Here is a 16,534-nt window from a genome sequence, read left to right on the forward strand (position 1 = left end):
CCGCCTAAAGCCCCACTTTGAGAGGTCTGAAGTGGGCATGCTTCTTGCCACAGATGCAGGGATGTAGGAGGAGAGTGAGCCTCTTCCTGACCTCCTGTGTGCAGGAGAGAAGGATGGGTCAGTGGAGGGTGTGGTCCTCTCCACCACACTGACCCCTGAGCAACAGACGGATTGTCACCAGCTGTTGGGGCAATTTCCTGATTTGTTTTTCCTGGTGCCTGGTGTCACTGAGTGGTGCGTCCATGAAGTTGACACCGGGGACAGTCCTCCTGTCAAGCACAAGGCTTACAGAGTGACTGACAGGGTCAAGGCCTACATTAAGGAGGAGGTATCCAAAATGTTTGCCCTAGGGGTGATTAAGTCCTCTAGCAGCCCCTGGTTCAGCCCCGTGGTCTTGGTACCAAAAGCTGCAGCGCCTGGTGACACTCCTGAATTTAGGTTCTGTGTGGACTACGGAGGTCTCAATTCAGTCACGAAGAACGACGTGCACCCCATCCCCAGTGCTGATGAGCTCATAGATCGGTTAGGGGCTGCCCGGTACCTCAGCACGTTTGATCTAACATCTGGGTACTGGCAGATCGCCTTAACTGATGGGGCAAAGGAGAGGTCAGCATTCTCCACACCAGATGGGCACTACCAGTTCCGTGTGATGCCCTTTGGGATAAAGAATGCCCCTACCACCTTTCAGAGGTTGGTCAACCAGATGTTGGCTGGGCTGGAGGATTTCAGTGCCACCTACCTGGATGACTTTGCAGTGTTAAGTTCCTCCTGGGAGGACCACTTGCACCACCTCTGGGAAGTGTTGATGGCGCTGCGCAGAGCAGGCCTCACAATCAAGGCCAGTAAGTGCCAGATTGGGCAGGGTTCTGTGGTGTACTTGGGACACCAGGTGGGGAGTGGCCAGGTGGCACCCCTGCAGCCCAAGATTGAAACCATCCTGGCTTAGGAGCCCCCAAGGACCCAGACCCAGGTGAGGGCCTTCTTTGGACTCACGGGTTACTACAGGAGGTTTGTCAAGGGGTATGGCAACATTGTTGCACCCATGACTGAGCTGACTTCCAAGAAGCGGCCAAAGATTGTGAACTGGACTGACACCTGTCAGAAAGCTTTTGATGCCCTCGAGACTGCCATGTGTACAGCACCCATACTCCGGGCGCCCAATTTTGCTAAGGAATTTATTGTCCTGACAGACGCTTCAGAGCATGGGGTGGGTGCTGTTCTGTCACAGATGAATGAGGAGGGACTAGACCAACCTGTAGCCTTCATCAGTAGGAGACTACTTCCACGGGAACAGAGGTGGAGTGCAATTGAGCGTGAGGCATTTGCTGTGGTCTGGGCACTGAAGAAGCTGAGACCATACCTGGTTGGGACTCACTTCCGGGTTCAGACAGACCACAGGCCCCTCAGATGGTTGATGGAGATGAGGGGTGAGAATCCCAAGTTGTTGAGGTGGTCCATTTCTCTACAGGGTATGAACTTCACGGTGGAACATCGCCCTGGTACAGAACACGCCAATGCTGATGGTCTGTCCAGATTTTTCTGCATTAGTGATGAGAACTTCCAAGGGGATGGGTAGTTCTCCCCACATTTCAGCTGGAGGGGACGCGTGTTAGACCTGGCACCATTGGCGTGGGTCTCCCTTCCATTTTCGCTGTTCATCCTCCTCTGCTTTTGCTGGTAATAGATGCTCTGGGCGCTGTGCCACTGCCATTCAGTGCCACAGCGCGAATGCTCCCTGTGTAAATATGACATGTGAATTGGTATATCCATGATTGGCTTATTTGGTTTGCCTGTTTGTCCCTAGTAGCGTGGCCTGTGTGTGCCCAGGGCTGGTAAACCAAATAGTGCTGGTGGGCCTGCAGCGCTGGTTTGCGCCACCCACAGAAGCAGCTTGTAAAGTGTGTCCCAGATCTGCCACTGCAGTGTCTGTGTGCAGTCTAGAACTGCCATCTTGGCTGTGAAGTGCACCCACTTCCCAGCCCCTGAACCTTCCCTTGGCATCATGTAAGCCACCCCTATGGTAGGGTGCATTGTATGTGTAAGGTAGGACATGCTCTGATGTGTGTAGCATGTCCTGGTAGTGAATTACACCCAATTTCGTTTTTCACTACTGTAAGGCTACCTGTTCTCCATAGGCCAGAATGGGAGGTTTGGCTATTACATTCTATAGTCCTAACTGACCCACAGAACATGGTAGAAGAACGAATTTAGTATGCCTGGACTCAGAATATTAAAATACATATTTTAGTGAAGTTTATTTTTATATTCTGTGTTTGAAGATACCACTTTTAGAAAGTAGGTATTTTCTTGCCTAAGCCTTCCAATGTGCTCCGCTGTTATGTGTATTGGCTGTCTGGTTTTGGAGGGAAAAGGTAGGCTGAGTCAGACCTGGGTTGAATAGAGAGATCTGCATTGGAGTATGGGGAGGGGTAGCTCCTTGACCTGAATAGGGCTGTCCCTGGCAAGGTGAAGGCTGGCTCCACCTCCCACTGTGCTTCTGATGGCAGACCCCCTCTTTCTGAAAGGAAGGATGCAGCCTGGTAAACAAAGTGCTCGAGGGCTGTGCAGAACTGGTTCTGGCTGGGTTCAGTGACTTGTGACTCTTTAGAACAAAGACTTTTGGGGTATAAATAACTGTGCTGAAACCCCTACAATTTGTATTGCTCCTGGACAACAAGAAGAACCCCTGTCCGTGTAACTGAAGGAATCTGCAGGAGAGGACTGTCCTTGTGCTTGTGTGCTGTTTCTTGGACTGGCCTGCAGTGGTTACTACTGGACTTGGAAGAAGAGGAAAAAGGACTTTGAAGGAACTTTTATTTTATCTTGCTACAGCAATCACCCAAGGGCTAGAAGAGAGCTAGCCACCTGCAGGAGTCTCGGGCACATGAGACTCCACCACCAGCCTCCTGTTTCCTCCCAGCGGGGATTTCTATCTGCAGGTGAGGCTCCTGTGAGTTCCAGGGCCTCTAGTTCTACTGTGGAGAAGAGAGTGCTGAAAATCGTCGCTAACGCCCGTTAGCGAGCCGCAGCAGCTGAAGAGCGTAAGGGATAATCATCTCTCTGTTGCCGCTGAGTGCTCGCTACTGGAGATCATCGCATCACACGTTTGCGGGCTGCCAAATGCTCGCTAACCCACAGATTATCGCATTGCATGTTTGCGGGCCTCCCAGTGCTCGCTAACCAAAGATCATCGCATCGAGTTCATCGCTTCACGACATCGCAGCGCGGGTGCCGAGCGTTTGCCATTTTCATCGCATCACATTAGGATAGTCGCTCCCTCGCGGAGCACCATTTCTTTTCATCGCAACAAGATCGCACATGCAACAGGCTTGGCGCATCATCCTCCCTTTGCGGCAAGGATTTCACCGCATCGCCGGCTTAGCGTGTAGAAGTTTGTCGCTTTGTCCTGCACACAGATCAGCGCATCATCCTCCCTTGCGACAAGGATTCAACGCATCGCTGGTCACACATGAGGAAAATCATCGCTACAACTCCTTAGCAACATTTTGGTTGCTTTGCTACAGAATCCAGGTAGTTTGTGAGTAAAAGGGTCGCAGAGACCACTGCCTTGAACTGAACTCCTCTTTGCACACTTTGAACTATTTTTGCAGCATTTTAAGAGTAACCCTATTTTCTAGTACTGTGGATTATTACTGTTATTGGTCTTGTGTTAAGTCTATATATAAAGATACTTATTTTTTTTAACTACTTGTGTGGTGTTCCATTGTAGTGTTCCTCACTGTGTTACTGCTTATGGTCAGAAATGCTTCACACACTGCCTCTGAGATAAGCCTAACTGCTCGTGCTACGTTACCACAGAGTTGAGCAGGGGTTATCAAAGGGTGTAGCCCGCTTACTCTGACTTAGGAAGAAGGGTCCCTACTTGGACAGTGGCCAGCCATTGCCAACTAGAGACACCCATTTCTAACACATGGGCTATATAAATGCCTACTTCTTTGACACAGATGCTTGCTTATTTTCACTCCGGCAAGAAAGACACTTAAACCTACATTTTGTAACATTTTTACCAAACAGCGGTACTTTCAAGTTGAGAAGTTATTAATAATTTGTAATCAAACTCTACAAGCTTCGGAATGACTTTTGAAGGTTGTAAATAATTGCAATTGTGTTTACAGAGCCTTAAATAATTTATATGACATTTTCATACAGATGCACACTTTTCTTGAAGAATATAATCAACTGTTGTACATTTTAACAAGCAAGGTATCTGTTTTGAAACTACTAAACTTGTTTTAGAGCATTTAAATGAATACATTTAGCTTTCTGACCAATTATACAGATTAATTAGAAGTAACTTGACTATGGTTTTGTTTTACAATCTTAATCCTGCACCACATGTTGATGACAATGATTTGGGCTTCTTTAATCATTTTTGACACATGATGCTGAGAACTGCAATGTTCAAGGAACCTGTTTCTACAGTTCTCTTGGTTCCATTTGCTTCTAGGGATAAGGCACTGTAGGACATTCGAGAGCTAGTCGGAAACAAGTAATCCATCCATGATAGTTGTTGCACTGACACATGCACACTTTTAATGTTGTGTATAAACATTAGGTCAAGCAAGTGGCCAACTATTTGCTTTTGGTCTCTCGCTGTCTGGTTGATGCTCAGGGCCTTCATATTGCTGTCAGGACTGTTGAGCCAAGCTGAAGCCTCGTATGACCAACATTTCCAAAGCTAATTTTAGTAAATGGAGGGTGAGTGTGAGATATTCATTTTAGAGTATTGTGTTCAATCCAGGTTCTGGTTAATCTTTCTACTAACATTGAGCTCCTGGGGGTGACTATGGAGTGGGAAACAATGACTTTGAACGAGAAGTGTAGTGTGCTGTATAATATCTGTGGGTCAGCAGCTTAGAGTGAATACGGCATATCCTGCATTCTCTTAAGCCCTTTCTGTGTATGAAGAATAGTTCATGTCACTCAGGTATGAAGTTCTCAAAGATGGTGATAGTGATCTACAGACAAGGTCTCTGTTTTGCTGAAAGCGTGGCAGATGCTTTCACAGAGTTCTCAGATGCCCAGGAAGTGATGCTGGGCTGATGGGTGTTGATGAGACCCAATTGTAGGTGAGAGCTGGATGTGGTTGGATGGTTGGAATGCGGTACTTAAACTGGAGGTGTCAAGGGGATACACACCACTTTGTAAGGTCTTGTGTGGTAGATCTAATGACGAGAGAAAACCATTGAAGACATCAGGCTTCACTTGGGGGTGGGGGTGACCAATTGAAAACATAATCGGCGGTAGAAAAGCCAGCGCATAATAAAAGCCAAACTAATGATATTAACTATTCACAAACACAGAAACTGTCACCAACAACAATGAAGATAATATTGCGGCAAGGCCATATAGAATGTCAGAATAATTACAAATGCTGTGCTTGGGAATCCTTCAGGTCCTGAGATAAAAGTGTTCCATGCTGCTAATCAGGAAGTGTCTGCAAGCTGAACTGTGCTAAGAAGACTTTGACACAAACATATGCCAGCACCTTCACACTCACTAACAGGAATTGGCCATTATTAAAATTTTAAAAATCAGCCCTTCAGAATGTTGCCACAGGAGCCTTGTCAAATAAATTGGCTGTCAAAGTAATAGTAAATTCGAGGTAATTCGACCTTTGCCATCACAAAACATTCAGCACAGCATTTCCTTCTTCAGTTTCCAAAATACTACAGCATATAAAGAAACTGTTTAAATCCAATGCTTGGAAGAAAGAGTGGTGAAAAGAGTGCAGTATAATGAGACTATTGATCAGCAGCAGAGTTACAGCTTGTTCTGATATTTCTTGCATCCTGAGAAAAGCGTGGCAGGACAGCACATCAACATAAATTGCAATGTTGCTACACGAACATATATGTACTTCAGCTACAGGAGTAAGAATAAAATAAGATAATGTTTAGATATGAAACAGAAATAACTAGTGCAAATTGCAAGACACCCTTCTTTTCAGTTTTAATTGTGCATGTTTTAAATTATGTTGGGAATTGAAACTATTCTTTTTGAGGTCTGCTTCACATCTGGGAAATGCACTCCCTGGGTATGTCAGGGTCAAAGAACATAGTGTCACTTTGAGCATATGAAGCACAGTGTTCGACCACATACTCTCCCAGGGAATTGTTGCCAATTTAAAACCTCCACAAGGTGACTTTTTCTTTACACAGACAGTTAAGGTAAATACAGCAGAGGGCTCAATAATTCTTCCAACATAAAACGTTTTCATAGATTACTGTAAAAGGAGCCCTGAACATTGGTCATTATGCAAATGATGTCTTTAACAAGCATTGCTTGTAATATAGTGAAGCAGACAGATGTTAATTGGCAGTTATATTATTTCTCACAAATTGTATTATGGCTGTTGCAGGCAGGGTTTACAGGAACAGTCCCCCTTTTTTTTTTAACTTTAATTCAGTTAATGTATTTTACTCTTTCAGTGCATAAACATCAGAAAAAATATGTTTACACATTCCCTAAGAACTTGTAGCTGATGCTTGTATTTTTTGTTTCGTACATTTGGAGAAGATTAACTCTGATAATCCTAGATTCATTCCTAGTCTTCCAGGATTATTGGTGCACCTATGCTATATGGAAATTAGACCCTGGAGATTAAGGTATGGGAATATATAGATTATATTAATCTCCTTTTCATAAAAAGTAAAATGATTTTCTAATCCTTCAAACAAGGAACAAAAAAAACAAGATCCTTTAGGGTCAGCAGTTTCATGTGTTTGATTTGGGCATGAATTAGTTTGATGATGAATTACTTTCTACCCTTCCAGTTATTCTGATTGGACAATTTAAGGTAGAGGGTGGTTAGTGGAACATGTATAAACATTAAACGCCTTAATAATTGAATGAGTTTTGAATTATAAATCCACCAATCTTGGTTCCTGATATTGAAATTTCCTCTTGCTCACCCTATCCGTATAAAATATATTACTAGAGCCACAGAGTGAACCAATTCTGGTGCTCTTTCCGATGTGCACAATGAATAGATCTAGACTTTTCAAGCATTACGTTATACTTTCAAACAGTCATATAAATGACTTCATTAATATTTATATTTATTTGAACCAATTCCTCAATTTTACTGATGCATAAACCTTGCCAGTATAGGTATGTAAAACATGAATCTTTCATCGTCATTAGATTTAGTAACTTCTACCAATTTGTTAATAATAAAAAGAACTGGGCACATGTGTATGCCTTCCCAGAACTTCTAACAAGAACCTACTCTCCCCATTTCATTAAGATTATAATGCAGGGCATAATTCAAGAAGATGCATATCATAAAAGCTTTAAATAAAAACATTGTGTCCTTAATAAGCTTTAAATATACGTTACGGAGAATCATGTAGTAAACAATTATTAAACAAATATTACTTTTTCTACATTAAAAAATACAAAAATTACAAACATTGGGAACTGTATTGCACAGCTAAGAAATGTACATAAAGATTGATGCAGTATGTTAATGTTTGAATATTTTTTCTTTATATTTTGAAAATGCAAATTATGATACCTTTACTATGCTTGGAAATTGGTAAAATGGCCACTCATGGGAATATAATAATCTCCATGAAAAGCAATTAGGATTCTGAGGAGTTTCTATATGAATCTAAATTGTTTGGCAGGATTGCAAAGATCGAGGTCTTATTCCAAAATGTGTTCTCATAAAACACATAGACAGGTAAATCAGCTGGAGATACATGCACATATTTGTCAAATACCAAATTCTGGCCGAGGGATAAACCTGTCTCTAAACTTTACTGTATACAAATAAAAAGAAAATTCAAATATCTGAAATGAAGGTCAGAGATTACTGGAAAGCAAATGCAAGCCCACTAAGAAGATTCACTTTAGTTCTTCAAGATTTCTTTATAAAATAACGCATAAAGTTATCTAGTACAAACATAACATCTTACTTATCAAAGGAATCGTTAATCCACAGTTTATATATACTTCATAATTCAAAGAATCATGCTAATGACTGCACTCTACTTACAGATGAACCACAAATGAACCACATTTCTATTGGCAACATGAGAGTGAAGCCCAACCATTCCTGAAGAGTTCCTTTCGCCCTTCTGTCCTTCCTTTCATCCATTCTTTTGTTTTCCTATCTACCCTTCCACCCTTTCATCCTTCCTCCTTGGTGCCCATCCTTCCACCAGTCCTTCCTTTCATCTTGTCTTTGACCATTAGTCCTTCCTTCCTTCAAAACGTTGCTCTTTCTTTTTTACTCTCCCCTCCTTAACTTTTTCTTTCTTACCTTTCTCTCTTCCTCCCACTCTATTTACCTATGTTTCTAACCTTTGTTTCCTCCCTTTGCATCATATTTCTATATCTTTTTCTTTTATTGTATTTTTCAGCCCTTGCCCCATTACTGTCAGCTCTGCCAGGATATTCCCTTGCAGTGTTATGTGTGAGATTTCATTAGCAGACCTGCAGACAAAAGATGCAAATTCAGCATTTAAGTGTGACCCAGCTCAGCAGCCCATTTGGCCCATAGACAACCATCAATTTAAGCTACTAGAGACAGAATAGATTTGCGTGCACTTTACCCTATTCAAGCTATTTATTTCGACTATATAATCAAGTGTGATTATAAAATCACCAATCTTTCAGCCCCTCATAGCCATGGTCTCCTGTGGTGTCGTATGACACCCTAAGTGCGCTTACCGTGCGGTGACCGTGGAGGCCGCTGGGCTGGCAAATGAAGAGGCGGGGACCGTGGTTGGGATTTGTATAGTCCGCCGCCGCAGCCTTACTGGCGTACGTGCGTGCGCAACTTACTATTTATTATCCTTTACCACGTGACCTGACGCGCACGCCCTGGGCGTATCGCGTCATGGTCATGACATCACAGTCTCCTAATGTAATTAGCAGTGTAACCGTGAATATTTACATCTTGCAAATCCTTCCACAGGATTAAACCTCGAGCACATGCCGATCTATTTGATTTAACTTATTCAGACTTCAGTTTAAACAAATAGATACCTAAGCAATAGATGATTCTCAGTGTTTTTGTTATCACTATTATACCAAGAAGAGTAGGCAGAAATCCATTTTGAATAGTATTTATTTAGATGGGGTATCCATTAAATCTGGTAGATATGTGTAGAGGGGTGCCTTTTTAGATTTCTTTTCTGTATCCATTAAATCTAACATAGCGCATAATGAGCACAATTATGTCTTTTTAGATCAATCAAGAAGCGTTTCTCTGCCAACAAAAGATTTGTATTTCCAATTACTTCGTTTTGGGGTGGTTCATCAAATGGGGGCTAAAAAAAAGAGGGGTCCAAAAACACGTTTCCCAATTACATTTCCCATAGGAATTTTGAACAGCGCTCCAGCTAAAACAGTTAAACAGAATAACAGGAAACTTGGCAGAAAGCTAGATCCAGAAAGCGTGTTTTTGTGTTTTGGTGTAAATCTGATTAGTATTGTTTGAGAAATTAAGGTTCAAAATTCATAGCTATTCAGGCTGCAAAACCTTCATATTAGTACCGCAAATTACCACAGTACAAATGATCTGATTGGCTTGCTTCAACATGGAGAGAACATTGTGGCTACCATTTTATGATGCAGAGACTCAGTTCCTGTATTGTAGGAAATGGAGCTAAAAAAGGGATAAGGTGGTATAAGGTGGTAGAGTAGGGTATAGCAACACAGACTGCCTGACAGGTGGGTCTGGACAGTTCCCATGGGGAGCACGGTCAAGACTGATTTGCATATGTCTGGGTCCAAATTGGGGTGGCGTGGTGAGCAAAAAACACAATGGATTTAACCCAGATCTGTGACTGGGGGTGAATGTTTGACAATGCTTATCATTCCGTCATTCGTTTTTTTGTGTTGCTATTGTAGCCCTAAGTGGGAAGGGTATGCCCAGACATGGGTCTCTTGCTCACTATGCCACTGGATTGCTAGCATGGCTGATGAAAGGTGATACCCAGAAACCTGTCCCAGGAAGATTGTTTCCGGTCCAGGGAGGATCTGGCCTGGAAACCAGTCCGAGGATGATTGTTTCCGGTCCAGGGAGGATCTGGCCTGATAGTTTAGGCTGGACTGTCCCCTTGGGGAGCAGGGTCAAAACTGATTTGCATATTGCTAGGTCCAAACTGGGCTGGCATGTGAGCAAACAAATGATGGATTTAACACAGGTCTGTGACTGGGGGTAAATGTTTGACAATGTTTACATACCCGTCCATCATCTTATTGTGTTGCTCTATTAGCCCTGAGTGGAACAGGTATGCCAAGACATGGGTCCAGTGCTCACTATGCCACTGGATTCAAGCTAGCCTGGCCGATGAAAGGTGATATCCAGAAACTGGTCCAAGAATGCTTGTTTTCTGGTCCAGGGAAGATGTGGCCTGGCAGTTTGGGCTAGACTTTTCCCATTGGGAGCATGGTAAAGACTGATTTGCATATTGCTGGGTCTAACTGGGTGGCATGGTGAGCAAAATAAGATTAATTTAACCCAGATCTGTGACTGGGGGTGAATGTCTGACAATTTTCAGCATTCCGTTCATCATCTTTTTGTGTTGCGGTAGGGTACCCTAACCTGGCCTTCATTGTAGGGGGTTCCATAAGGACACATATGATCAAATTAAAAATATATATTTTTCTGTGGCACTGCAGTACCACGGTACTTCCCAGAGGCTCAGCCCAGACCCCATTTGATTCCACAGAAGTAACACTGTTCTGTGGTGCTACAAAGGGGGCAAAGAAAGTGGGCATGGGCCTTTGCAAGACCATGGGGTTTTGCCATACATGGGATGCTGGCTGGAAATTGGGTGAATGACCTGGCCACATGCCAGGGCCTGTGACCAACGGTGCATCTAGTGTGGCCAAAGGCTGCAGCAGGGTTGTGGCCGGACCCAGTGACCAACCACACATGAGAGGTGTGCCACTGCAGGTCAATTCCACACCCTACATGGCCTAAGGCTTTGTGTGGCATGGAATTAGTCTAGTTAGGCATACTAAAAAAACTGAAAACTCACTGTAAAACCGAGAGTTAAAGAAACATTACAGTTAGGTGAATATATTAGTTGGAGTGCGATATATTAAACAAAAAAACACTGAAATTCAACAGTTATATTTAACAGAAGCAACTCTAATGCATGCATTCGCCATGCACTGTTTAAGACCACACATATTACATCACTCTTGACATATCATATTCTTTGACATAATTTATAACATCAATATGACATTTGAAATGACATTATTGATGATAACATCAGCCACTCCATAATATGTCTGTTTTTCTAAGAGAGTTTATATGCAGAGGACTAGCATAGTGCCATCCACACCAACCTAGAAAAGTGGCATACATCTTTTGCCATTTATACAGCAAAGCCTTTAAGCATAGACTTATCAAATGCCATACACTAAAGCCTGTTACCACTCCTGGCACAGTAGTACAGCTTTGATTTAGTAAAATACCATCCAAGCCAACGTGGAATGTATACCATCTCATGGAGTGCTGGTGTAATTTTGATCTATACCATTGCACTATTTCATCTGTACATAATTAAATTATGATGAAAAACAATCTGTGCTGTAGATGATGTTATTTATATCAAGTATCAAAATTGTACCAAGCAATGGAAACATAGTCTTGCAAACTTTGCTAATTAAATTCAGCTGTATATCCAACACACAGAGGTTCAATAATTCATTAAGAGTGCTGATGGCACGGTAAAACATGAAAAAAGTGCTACAGAAGGGGATAGCAAGAAAAAAATACGATCAAGAAACAAATACGATCATTTAAAACTAGGCTTGTCGTCTCAGCAGGTTGTATCAAAATAATCAATTCCTGCTGTTGACTGGCGATGTTTTGATCCTAATTGGCAAAACATGTCGGTTTTTTTCACAAGCCCCTTGCTCCACTGGTACATCACATTTTATGAAGCTCTGGCAGCGCGGAGTGCAGATCCATATCTACAAGGCCACGCAAAGCCACTCTGCATGGCTTTTCATGGCTTTGTGGATATGGTTTAAAGCACGCAGCGCAAATCACTTTGTTGCCTTATACTGCATCAGGGAGACACTCCATGGGCATTGCAGTGGATATTCCAATGCAACAGCCACAGGTATTGATGTATTCCCAGATTTACAAGCATGTGTAAACCTGGCAGTGCGTCAAAACTGTACACCTTCCCAGGGCAAGCGTAACAAGGAGAAATATGTTTATTTCTCTTTATCTTTTCCTCTTTCTATGTGTGCAGCACACATAGAAAGAGAAAAATGCATCCATGGATTGTATACTGTACTTTGTAAATATGGTGCATTCCTGCTCTTTCAATTCAGCGTAGGGCAGTACAGCATAAACACTTGCGGGGCTGCCCTATGCCAAATCATTGTAAATGAGACCCTTTATATATAAAGGTCTGAGTCTAGTGCAGCTAGAGCCAAAAGTGAGTCAAAACATTTTTGGGAGGAAACTTACAGGTCTGGTCTGTAAATCAGATCTAGAAGGTTATGTGGGGAAATTATTCCTTTTCACCCATTTTCCTTATTGCTTTTGAAGTACATATAGACTGGTTTAGAGAGATGTAACTACAGTAGATCAATTCACAATTACATTTAGGATACTGAATGACAAGTTACACAACAGTCAGCACACCTCCTTGAACACCAGTAGTGATAAGGCAGAGTGGAGAGTCCTGTGTCTCCTTCTCTTTTACCTCATTCCCCCTTTCCACGTTTCTACCAATGGTTTGCATTGCCTTGTGTATGCGGTCATTGGTGGGGCAGCGAAAGAATGAACAGAGCATCACACAGTTTGGGCCGTGGGAACAATGTTACTGCAACCTGACAGATTGCCAAGCCCACATTATCATCCAGCCCAACCAGTGGATTCAGGAAAATACACCACTTGGTCCCATCTTTTTAAAAATATATATGTTTTTGGGGAAGAGTGAGTTCTCCCCCACCTCCAAGCCTTTCTGAAGTCAGATTTACTTGCTTTGCTCCCTTGTTTCCCGCTGTTGGAAGTAGGAGTTCAACCATCAATACTTTCCAATAATTAAAAAAGTTCATCAGCTTCATAAAGTACCTCAGGTTGTAGGATAACTTCTAGGACATCAGTATGTGGAATCAAAAGCCCTCTGATAAAGTGGTGCAGAAAACTACGGTTTAGCAAAGGATGAGTACGGAGGTTCTGCTAAAGATAAAAGGATTAAAGTACAGTGGTGTGTTTATATCTTGCAAAGGGCACACACGTATTATTTTCCTATTGACGTATGCAGGCATTCCTTTACAGTACAAAAGAAAATGGCTACCATGCAGTATATTATAATATGTCAACTCACTCCAACTGCAGTCGAGAAGGAACATCAGCAGATAGAACCCAAAGCGGTAAGTGCTGTCACCTAGAAAACATAGAACCGAATATGACTTGATGCATACTTGGGCACTGGAAAACAATCATGAATAAGAAACTATATACAAATGAGACCAGTTACACCACCTTTAGAAAGTAATTCAGAAGTTATAGTTTCAGATTCTTTTATGAAGCCACATATCTACACTTCCCAACCATTAAGTTATTTGAGGAGATTTTGTTTTTCTGAAGGATAATACACAACATTCAATTCATTAATTCAACCATTCATACAAATTCTACGTATTATTAAATCATTTGCTATTTCCAACATTTTGCCATTTTTATACTGTTTGTCGGAGGTAATATTTATATTTAAGAAAGTCCAGAAGGCTTGTGAAAGCAGTTTTAGTTCAAAATATGATATAAAGTCAAACAAATCTGCCTTATTCAATTTAATTTAAAATCATAAAACCAAAATACAGTACAACATGAAAATATATTAAGGCATAGTGCAAAATTATAATTTTTTATAACTAGCTAGAAAGCATCATAACAGTTCATTAAATACATTATAGAAGAATGGAAACCTAACTCTCATAAATAAATAGTTTAAAAGCATGCAAATAAATGGCATACATTGCAGATATTTAGAACTTCTTTCGTGCAATAATCACCGCCCACAGAAAGCTTGCCATACAACAACACATGTCTAGAATAGATAAGGTTTGCAAGAATAAATATGCAGGGTAGCATTGTGTAAAGTTTTTTAACATAGGGATAATATAGTTTCTCCGCTGTTCTATATACATTTTACAAAAGACTACCACATGCAAACTGCTCTGTTTTGACACTTGGTCACAGGGGCAATTATCTAGTGATTGGGACTGGTCATTCATTTCAGAAAAGCTGGCAAAGCGATGAAAGATATCCATTCTAAAGCGTGTAAGCACAAACCAGTGCCTAGGGTTCAGTATATACTTAAGGTAGGGTTGTATGTCATATGTAGTCAACATAGATTGATTCTTTAACCCTCGGGATTTAACAATTCTGTAGACACCCTAAGTTCCTCAAAGTCTCCTAGGCACTCAGTTTCCAGATCTTTCCTGCTTATATCTACCATGATTTCAGGCTGCTCAAAAAATAGTTGGTGTCCCACATCACAGAATAGTTGTTTAATATAAGATGACCATGGAAAACACAACATAGAATTAAAATTGAGCTAATCCCTAATGATGGCTCGGTTTAAGCCAGTAAAGTCCGATGTCCACATTTTATGCCATAACAATATAGGCTATACCTTCATTATGCCAACAACAAATGGTACTCACAATTCGTCATGGCAGACAAAGGATGATAAACTATTTGGTACAGCAAGAAGGTACCTCAAAAACTAGTTTTCCGCCATTTGCCGCACCTTACAATTAGCATGCCTTGTAGATCTTAAGCATTTCATTAGGTGTATTCATACCTAGCTTCTTTGACAGGGTCATGACTGATTATCCACACAAAAGGTTCCTGGCTTTAATAGATTATGTCCATGTACCTTCCTTGTCAGAAAGCATACCCAGATAAGAAAAAGTCACTGTCGTACTAATCTTTACATCTGATATTTTAATGTCACGACACTTTGCTGTTTTTCTTCCATATTTCATAATGAATGTTTTTCTTTGATTAAGTAAAAGACCCAGGCCCTGTATATAGATGACAAAATTAGAGAGCAGGCTTTAGAGTCCCAGAGGATTTCGGGCCTTGAGTGCAGCGTTGTCCGCATAAAGAAGGGCCGGGATGGGACGATGAGCGATTTGTGGGAGATCCTGATATTTGCTGGGTAGCTCGCTCCCAAATCCATTTATATATAAAGATAATAAAAAAGGACCAAGCACAAAGCCCTGCCACACCCCTCGCTCTATGCAGAAGGGATAGATACACTCTACTCTAATACCATAGTGAACTCTAGCCTTACTTCCTAAATATAATTCCCTAATGGAACTGTATGATAGAGGTCTCCACCCCTAGGTCTGCTAGGATGTTCCACAATTTACTGTGACTAACACAGTCTAAAGCAGACAAGAGGTCCACAAAAGCTAGATAGATATTCTCCTTTTTTAATCCTAATATATTTCCCAATTAGGAAACTTAATTTCAATCCCTGCTCAATAGTCCTTATTGCAGGGCAGAAACAAACTGCAAATCCAAAAGGATTTCATTTGATTCCGCCCAATCACGAAGTCTGTTCAAGATAATAAGGCTGACTATCTTCACTAAGGAATCAAGTAAAGAGATCGGCCGATAGCATGCCGGATTGTTACGGTCACCTTTTTTATATTTGGGGACTATGATTGACTCTGCCCAAGTTGGTAAGAAACCTGTACTACAGCAATCACTTAATATCAAAGCTAATAAGGGTCCCCATAATGAGATATTATCTTTGAACAAATTCACATGGGTGCCGTCGGGACCTGGAGCATTACCTCCTTTACTGGCATTTATTGCCCTAATTTCTTCAAGACAAAAGGAGAGAATAATATTGGTGTAGTGTGCGTGATCAAGTACAGTATTCATAGTATTATGGCCCGTCGTTTTTCCAGCTCACTACGTGGTATTGAATAAATGCAACGAACAGTTCAATCCATTCATTTTCTCAGATTAAAATCTCTAGCCTTGGACAACCTTCCTCCATTAATGACGAAGAATTACCACATGCTAGAATGCAGTATTGTCAGTGTTTAGGCTAGCTTCATACAGAGATTCCCAGGCTTTGTCCCTCAGGGCTATTTTCCTTTGTTTCACAGCCCTCTTATAGTTAGCCCTGCAAATTTGTACATGAGATTTGTGGCTTGGGGATTTATGTGGTGCCTCCTTTAATCTTTTGTGGGCATTGGAGTACTCAAAATCAAACCAACCTTTTCCCAATTGTGTCGGACAACCTCTCAAAACAGAAAGGCCCTGCTTAATCCCCCTCGTAACCTCCAGAAAAGCCTGAATTTGGGCACGAGGGTCCACTGTCTAGTCTAAACATATCTCAAAGGCTTCGCTAAGTGTTCATATTAATTGCTTTAAAAAACCTTCTGGCTCAACCTGGGACCAGAACAAAGTGTAACCATTCCCGGAGGCCAACTCAATGTTGCGGCCGTACACAAAGTTTAACTAGGGAGTTGGTCACAGGGTGTCTTGAAAATA

General features: G+C 41.7%; 1 protein-coding gene across 1 annotated transcript in view; it reads right to left on the reverse strand.

Annotated features, from left to right (window-relative positions):
* The window catches only part of LOC146822677 (uncharacterized), a 915,078-nt gene that overhangs the window by 131,151 nt on the left and 767,393 nt on the right, over positions 1-16,534 (reverse strand). Inside the window, exon 4 of the mRNA XM_085606263.1 lies at positions 13,341-13,400. Coding sequence (XP_085462389.1) covers positions 13,341-13,400 — 60 coding nt within the window. The remainder of the gene's footprint in view (positions 1-13,340; positions 13,401-16,534) is intronic.

The sequence above is a fragment of the Triturus cristatus genome, chromosome 5_2 (assembly GCF_964204655.1).
Source record: "Triturus cristatus chromosome 5_2, aTriCri1.1, whole genome shotgun sequence".
Classification (NCBI taxonomy): Eukaryota; Metazoa; Chordata; class Amphibia; order Caudata; family Salamandridae; genus Triturus; species Triturus cristatus.